Source organism: Lampetra fluviatilis, chromosome 19 (assembly GCF_964198595.1).
Source record: "Lampetra fluviatilis chromosome 19, kcLamFluv1.1, whole genome shotgun sequence".
NCBI lineage: Eukaryota > Metazoa > Chordata > Hyperoartia > Petromyzontiformes > Petromyzontidae > Lampetra > Lampetra fluviatilis.
In genome coordinates, this window is record NC_136293.1 from 5,307,073 (window position 1) to 5,315,467 (window position 8,395).

The 8,395-nt window shown below is 57.9% G+C and overlaps 1 protein-coding gene across 1 annotated transcript in view; it reads left to right on the plus strand.

The window, feature by feature from the left end:
• The window catches only part of DCHS1 (dachsous cadherin-related 1), a 43,104-nt gene extending 35,175 nt beyond the window's left edge, over positions 1 to 7,929 (plus strand). Inside the window, exons 18-23 of the mRNA XM_078864857.1 lie at positions 68 to 294; positions 399 to 547; positions 1,899 to 2,029; positions 2,627 to 2,955; positions 3,054 to 3,195; positions 4,268 to 7,929. Of these exons, the coding sequence (XP_078720983.1) occupies positions 68 to 294; positions 399 to 547; positions 1,899 to 2,029; positions 2,627 to 2,955; positions 3,054 to 3,195; positions 4,268 to 6,924 (3,635 nt within the window). The 3' untranslated portion in view covers positions 6,925 to 7,929. The remainder of the gene's footprint in view (positions 1 to 67; positions 295 to 398; positions 548 to 1,898; positions 2,030 to 2,626; positions 2,956 to 3,053; positions 3,196 to 4,267) is intronic.
• The last annotated feature ends 466 nt before the right edge of the window (positions 7,930 to 8,395 follow it).

Below are 8,395 nucleotides of genomic sequence, written 5' to 3' on the forward strand. Positions count from 1 at the left end.
AAGGGTCTCGTTCCGGTCTAAGCGTGGTGCGCTCCTGATCGCGACGGTCGCGCGCGCGCCGGTGCAGGGGCGGTGCACGTTCAGGACGCGGCCGCTCTGGACTACGAGGCCTCCCCGCGCCTCCGGGCGGTGGTGTCGGCCAAGGCCGAGGCAGGAGGGGGTCGAGGGCCCCAGGCGTTCGCCGTGCTGGAGGTGACGCTGACCGACGTCAACGACCACGAGCCGGTGTTCCAGCACGACCGCTACGTGGCCTTCGTGCGCGAGCAGAGCAGCTACGGCACCGACATCGCCACGGTGAGCCGGTCGATCGCGTCGCGCGCTAAGAGGTGCGCTCGCTCGCACGGTACGTGCGCGCGTCCGGGTGCCGGAGCGAGGTGCCTCCCTGTGTGCGATGGCAGGTGCTGGCCAAGGATCGAGACGATGGTTCCAGCCGGGAACTCGTCTACTCCATCCCATCCGGCGAGCACGCCAGCATCTTCCAGATCAATCGCCATGGGAACATCAGCACGAACACCATCCTGGACCACGAGATCACCGATTTCTACAGGTCTGAGTAGTGTCCACGTTTACACTATGAGACCTCCTTTACTAGTGGCAAAATATTGTAATAGGTTTTTACCCTTTCAACTGGTACAAAATCTGACACCTTTATACAAGGCATCATGTTTGCAATAACCACAACACAAGCAGTCAAAATGCAAACAAAAATAAACAACTCTGATGATGATAATGATATGCACTGTCCTTGAAGTTGATTGGTCCACACCCGAGACAGCTTTTCTTAGAGCCTAGTCTCCATTGGTGTTGGACCAGATGACGCCAAAAGGCGTATTGACTGCTTGTGTTGTGGTTATTACAAACATGATGCCTTGTATAAAGGTGTCAGTTTTTTGTACCAGTTGAAAGGGTAAAAACCTATTACTATAGTGTCCACCTGTCCACCGGCCCGATCGTGCACGTGTGTCCGGACGAACAGAACGCCTTGGGTAATGGCTTGCAGGAGGCGGCGTCGTGCGTATGAGAAGTGAAGCCGTGCCCCTGGTGGTTATTGTATCTGGGCTGCCGTCTCGGTCGCTGCTGTTCAATTGCTGTGCATCAGTGAATAGTGGCCAGCAACAAACAGCACTATATACCAAAGTTGTAATAGATAAGAGCTCACGCGTTTCCTAACTTGAGCATGGTTATTATTATTATTATTATAAAAGCTTAGCAAGAGCGCTGGTGGTGGTGTAAGGGGACTTGAAAGTGGAGCGGTGCAAGGCGAGAAGCAGAGAGAGAAGTGAGGGGACCTGCAGTGTGATGGATGAGACAGGACAGTCTGCTAGAGTTGTCAACATGGGTGAAGGAATCAGTGAGCAAAGTTTATGGGAACAGTCATCATGGTAGCAGCAGTAGCAGAAGTGATATACGAGCGATAGGGTGGGTGATTGGGGGAGTGAGTGAGTTTGTGGGGCAGAGTGTGACGGAGTGAGTGTGTGAATGGGGAGCGGTGGTGTAGCGGTTAGCGCGCTGCGCTACGAACCTGGCGACCCGGGTTAGATTCCCGCTCACGGCAAACACCAGTGACGATTATCTGAACCGGTCCTGGGCCTCCCCTAGGTCGACTCAGCCTCAAATGAGTACCTGGTGCGATGTGTAAACATCACCGCTAGGGAGACAAAGGCGGCTGGGCGTGGTGCTGGCCACCCACCCCCTCGTGTGCCGTGCCGGCCTTTATAGGTGCTCGCTAACAGCACTTGCCCCTACAGTCTGTTAAGGCTATACGGGGGATCTTTGTCTTTTTGTGTTGTTGTCACCTGTCTGGATGAGATTAAATGTGTAGTAGACTTAATCCCCGACGCGGCTGGTCGGTTGTTGGTTGCTCCTGCGTGTGCTGCTGTTGGTGCGCTCGGGCTCAGGGTGGTGGTGTTGGCGGTGGATCAGGGCAGCCCACCCCTCACGGGCTCCACAACGCTCTCCGTGTTCGTGGTGGACACCAACGACAACACGCCCACCATCCCGCGGCCCCCCACGCTCAGCCTGCGTGAAGGTCAGAGCCTCCGAGTGCCCCGGCCTGGCAGCCTTTGGGGGTTGCGAGGCGATGGTAGACACTTTGGTTATAAATCTCTGCACGAAAAAAAAAATCACGCGAAAAGTGTTTATTTACTTTGTGACGTCGCGCTCTGCTTGGAATATATTTTTCTGTTGTGCCTTTCCAGGCCACGGTTGCTCAGCGCTAGAGCGAGCGGCTCGCAATCGGAAGGTCGCGAGTTCAAATCCAGGTCTAGGGTTGACTCAGCCCATCATCCCCCGAGGGTCGATAAAATTAGTATCCACTTTGTGAGGAAGTCAACAATGGTTGTCCTATGGATAGACTCGCCCCTGGATGGTAAACAGGAGATGAGCACCGACTCAATGCTCATCTGAGCAGGAAGTCATCTTAACTGCCCCGTGGCAAAATCTGGAAGATAAAAATAATTTCACAGCAGAACCGGGGTCTTGCCCCACTCATTCTGAAAATTATTACCAAAAAATAGCGAAGAGGCTCCCAGCCACGGGCCTCCAGAAGGGGAAACGGCCGCAGCATTAGCTCCGGCATCGGCGGCGACGCTTGCGACACGCCGATTGACCCCTGTGCCGCGTGCAGACATGGAGCCCGGCTCTCTGGTCACCCTGGTGACGGCCAACGACGTGGACTCGTACCCGGCCCTGGAGTACAGCTTCGCGGCGGGAGCCGGCGGCGTGGCGTCGAACAGGCCCCACGTGGCGGAGGGCGGGGGGCCCGGCGGGCCCTTCGGACTGGTGCGCTGGCAGGGCTCGCTGCTGCTGTCGCGAGCGCTGGACCGGGAGCGGGCGGCCCGGCACACGGTGTCGGTGCTGGCGTGGGACGGGCGGCACGCCGCCGTGGGCAACCTCACCCTGCACGTCACCGACGTCAACGACAACGCGCCCGCGTTCGACCAACCGCACTACCGGGTGAGCACCCGCGTGACTTATCGGGGCTGGCGGCGTGCCGCGGCCGTGTTCTGATGGCGGAGCTCACCCCGGCGCTGTGCGTTGCCCGTGCCGTGCAGGCCTCCGTGGTGGCGGACAGCCCCGTGGGCACGGCCGTCGCGAGGGTGGTGGCGCTCGACCCGGACGCGGAGGAAAACGGCCGAGTGTCGTACCGCGTGGCGTCGTCCAGCACAGCCGGGTTCTCCGTCCACCAGCTCGACGGTGCGTAGCTCCGGCCAAAACCAGCGCCGCTCCGGGCTGGACCCGGCATGGGCAAAGAGACAGCACTCACATCCAACACTTTGTGCAAATGATGGAAAAAACCCGTCACGTACCGGCTCGAAACATTTAGATTCAATAGTCTGTCGCTCCATACAAAGTTCCACAGTTAGGGCCTGCCTTCTCGATGCTTGGAAAACGTGGACCCCCGATGAAGGATTAATCTGCGGCATTTTAAAATGTTCAGGCTGGCCTGCCTACAATCCATCCTGAGTTTAACCAGAGTGGATTTTGTGAGGTGAGGCTGCGTTGGCTGTGTCGTGTAACCCACATGCCCAGCCGCTGCATGCCCGAGCTGCTTCTGTATGGTTGGATAGAGGGAGCTAAACGTGCGTTACACGGGCTAGAGAAGAGATGGACTGATGCGGTAAAACAGGATGTGGAGCTGATTGGACTTGCCGATGACTGGTACCAGCGGTGTTACTATTGGCCTCTAAGCAGGATGCTTGTGAAGGACGCTACAGAGGAGTGATGCTCACAACAATGGGTGGAGCGCCAGATGGCTAAAACACAGAAAGTTAGCACAGTGGGCAGCACAGATGATGCATCTGCCAGTCAACTGGGTCTGTCCTGTGACCTCCTGCCAGCAAGCCTTCGACACTTCACGTCGCCTCAAGGTCCACCTAGCTTGGCACAAGCGCCACTTAGTGGTGAATGATGGTTATTGTTGTTATGTGCACGGGTGCATATGTCTTTGCCTTTATGGCAGGGAGTGGTGTCGTGATTAGCGTACTGTAATAGGAACCTAGTGACGTGGGTTCGATTCGCGCTCACGGCCAACACCAGTAATGGTTATCTGAACCAGTCCAGGGTCTCCCCTGGGTCGACTCAGACGTAAATGAGTCACTGCTGTGGTGTGTAAAAATCAGCGCTGGGTTTTCGAAGAAGGCTGGGCATGGTGCTGGCCACCCACCCCCTCAAGTGCTGCGTTGGCCTTCGTAGGCGGTCGCTAGCAGAGCTTGCCCCAACAGTCTGCGAGGCTCTAGAGGGATCTTTGTGTGTGTCCGTGGTGCAGGCTCGGTGGTGGTGACGGGTCCCCTGCAGGTGAACTCGAGTGACGGGTTGGCCTGGTTGGTGGTGGAGGCACGAGATGGGGGGAGTCCCCCGCTCACCGCCTCCGTTCCGGTGTTCGTCGAGCTCTCGCGAGGCCCCGTGTCTCCCCCCCTGCTGCGTGTGCACGTGGCCCAGGCCCACGGCCTGTCGGTGAGCGAGGACACCCCCAGCGGCACGGTGCTCACCACGCTCACCGCAGAAACGGCGTCGCGCGACGGCGAGGGCGTTGCGTACAGCATCGTGGCCGGGGACGAGGGAGGGATCTTTGCCGTTGACACTCGGCAAACGTCGCCCACGGCAGCCCCCGACGTGACGGGAAGCCTCCTGCTGCTGGGTCGACTTGACTTTGAGACCAAAGCATTTTACAACCTGACTATTGTGGCATTCGACGGCACGGGCGCCCACGGCAACGCGACCGTCAATGTGATCGTGCGCGTCACCGACGCGAACGATAACCCGCCCGTGTTCAGCGTCCTGGAGTACCACGCGAGCGTCAACGAGGATCTGGCGCTGGGCACCGGCGTTGTCCGAGTGGCGGCCACTGACCCCGACTCGCAGTTGAGCGGCGGCATCCACTACAGCATCAGCTCGGGAAACGAGCGCAGCCTGTTTGGGATCGGCGAGTCCTCGGGCGCCATCTCCCTTTTGCGGCCGTTGGATCGCGAGCAGCAGGAGCAGCACAATCTCACCGTGCTGGCCTGGGACGGCGCGCACGCGGGCATCGCTGTCGTCTCCATCAACGTCGAGGACGTCAACGACAACGCCCCCTTCTTCCCCGCGGAGCGGCTGTACGCCAGCGTGCTGGAGAATGAGCCCGCGGGCAGCCTGGTGGCCGTGTTGCGGGCCGTGGACTGGGACACGGGCCCCTACGGAGCGCTCTCCTACTCCACGCTCAACCGCTCCGCGGGGAGCGTGGCGAGCGAGGGGGCGGGAGTGTTCGCGCTGGACCCCGTCACGGGCGAGCTGCGCACGCGCGTGGCTCTCGACAGAGAGAGCGTCTCACGCTACGCGCTCGCGGTACGAGCGGAGGACCTGGGCGGGCTGTCCGCCACCGTCGGTGTGATCGTGCATGTAACCGGCGTCGATGAGTTCGAGCCCACGTTCACGGAGGCCACGTACCAGTTCACCGTCCTGGAGAACGCGCAGGCAGGAGAGAGCGTGGGCGTGGTCAGTGCCACAGATAAAGATGGAGGCTTGGATGGAATCGTGCTCTATTATCTAAAATACCCCTCTGTGTATTTCGGGGTCAATGAAACAACTGGACACATTTATTTAAAAGTTAACAGTCGGACTGGCCTACACCAACGTCGATTTAGACGTGATGCCAGGGAAGTTTTTCTGAAAATTCTAGCAAAGAGCCCACTACCCGAGTCTCGAATATCAATTGCTGTCGCGGTGATGGACGTGACGCACACCGCCATCGGGATTGAAAGAGAAGGCTCAAGCATCTTTCTGGCTGTCGGCCTGGCCGTGGGATTCGGGGTCTTTGCCGTGGTTCTCATTGTGCTGCTCGTCGTCCTGATCCGACGCAAGAGGCAGTCTGGAAAAGGCGGCGGCAAGACCGGTGGCAGCGGCCGCCCGTCGCAGATGGACATGCAGCTGGTGGAGCCCGCAGACATGTACCGCACGGTGCTGCCCCATTACTCGGCCGTGGGGCCCGCTCTCATGGGGCCCGACTTCCCCGACCACTCGGCCCACTCCCACTCCAGCGGACGCGGCTCCGCGGAGGGAGATGCCGCGGCGGACGACGAGATCCGCATGATCACGGAGAACCCGGCACGTGGGCCGCACGGCTACCACGGCCCGGCGGGGGCCCATTCGACTCTACGAGGCCCGGATTCCGGTATCCAGCACGACACCGACCACCTGTCCGACATTTCGCACGTCACGCATCTCTCTTCCGAGATGCGCGGCGGCGGTCTGGGAGCGAACGAGGTGTCCGGATTGCGCTCCCCGCTGGCCAGCGTGGCGGACGAGTGCGACTCGGGCCGCCGATCGGACTCGATCCGCAACTTCATTCTGCAGACGCTGCAGCAGGCCGAGCGGGCGGCGAATCACGGGGGAGGCCGGGAGGCCGGCGCGGCTAGCCGAGTCTCGAGAGGCTCCAGCGAAGACGGCCGACCTCCGGTGGAGGGGGCGCTCACTTCCATCGTGGCCTCCGAGGAGGAGCTGCGAGGGAGCTACGACTGGGACTACCTGTTGAACTGGAGCCCTCGCTTCCAGCCGCTGGCCGGGGTGTTTGCGGAGATCGGGCGCCTGAAGGACGAGTCGCTGCACAGCCAGCAAAAGTCGTCCGCGCTGCGAGCGCGCGTCCAGCACAAGCCGCACGTCCTCCCGCCGCCGCTCATCACCAGCGTGGTGCCGCCGGGCACCCGCGCCGTGGCGCCGCGTCCCGTCATGTCGTGGACTACCATCCCGCGCTCGCCCATCACGCATGAGCCACTCTCCACGTCGCACGCCATGTCCCCCAGCCTGACGCCCTCGCTGTCGCCGCTCGCCACTCGCTCGCCCGTCGTGTCGCCTTTCGTCACGTCCCAGCCCCACGGCCCCACTGCCGTCATATTTGGTAACGGACAGTCTCCCGATGGGGCGGGCGAGGACCCGGAGATGCACATATGACAACCGTGCGATTAAAAAGTCTGTTTCCATTTGGATCCCACGCGATCCACCCGCGCTGTTGGACATGCTGTGAACACGGTTTTGCTTAAGTGAATTAACTCTCGCTAAAGGGTTGATTCGTGAGTCGGTAGTTTTCATAAACTCGCGTCCGCTCTTAAGATTCTCAGTCCAACACTGATCCAGCGATCACCATCTTAACCACAGTACAGTATTACAACACAGTATTACAGCCTTCCATGTTTGCAGTATGATGGAAAAGTCAACTTCTTGAAATGACCAAGTCGAACGTATAATGCACCGAGGCCGTGGGCCCGAGTCCCCGAAAGCATCAAGGAACAAGTAACGGCGAACACTCCTGCAAGGGCTGCATGGTGTCAACCCAAGAGCTCCTGCCCTACCTCCTCCTCAATCTACCATCGCCACACAAGGAGGCCTTGCACGCAGCAGCAGCACCACCAACACCACCAGCTGGCTGCCTTTGTGGAGCTCACTGCGGGCTTGCACACGTCCAGCACCAGTCGGCATCACTTGTGCACACACACACGTGCACTGCATGAATGCACTTTGTGCACACAGCTACGGGACGTGCCTGTACATGGTGACTGTGTATACACACATATGTCCAGGTGTGTGTGTGTGTGTGTCGGAGCCACGGGGCAGAGTTGGGCACGTCGGGATGTCCGCGAGTAGTATTGGTAATCGTGTACAGTATTGTGTCTTTTTGTTTGTGCGCTGCTGTGTATTAACGGTGTCAGATTAGTGCAGTGCGGTCTTGTGCACGCGAACATGTCGCTGTTTAGCGGTGAGTAGCGTAGTCATTGTGTTGTGTACGGTACATTCAGTATTTGCCTCGTTTGACGAGCCAGACGTATTATGACATCGCTTGCTCTGCAGGTGGCACGTGTTGAGCTACTACCCAGATAACCCAACATCATGTGCCACTGACATTTGATTGAATATTGCATGTTTAGTAATTTGTAACTAAGCCCATTAAATGTGGGTTTTTTTTCTAGAAATGCAAGAGTTGTTTTTTCTTACTTTTGGAAGTTGCCCTGAAGTTTAGTTTTAGAGTGTTTTAAAGGTCAGCCTGCTTATTCAAATCCAAAAGCAGGAAACACAATACCACGCGTGGCTCCGCTCTAAATCATGTCAATGATATTATGATGACTCGCATGTCCATGACTCGCATTGTAGTGGACTGACATTGTCAGGACTGACGTCTTGCATGACAATTGGGTAAAAGTTAAAGAGCAAATGGAGAAAATGTTAGAACACAGTGTATTCCTTGGGTCTTTCGGTAAAGCCACGTAGATGGAACAAATAGTAAAAATAATAACTATCACGACGTTTCGATCGCAACACAAGCAATCGTCATCAGGTGAAACATATAGCGGTAGAGCTTGTGTTGCGGTCGAAACGTCGTGATATTTTAATTTTTTATTATTTGTTCTATCTACGTGGCTTTACCGAA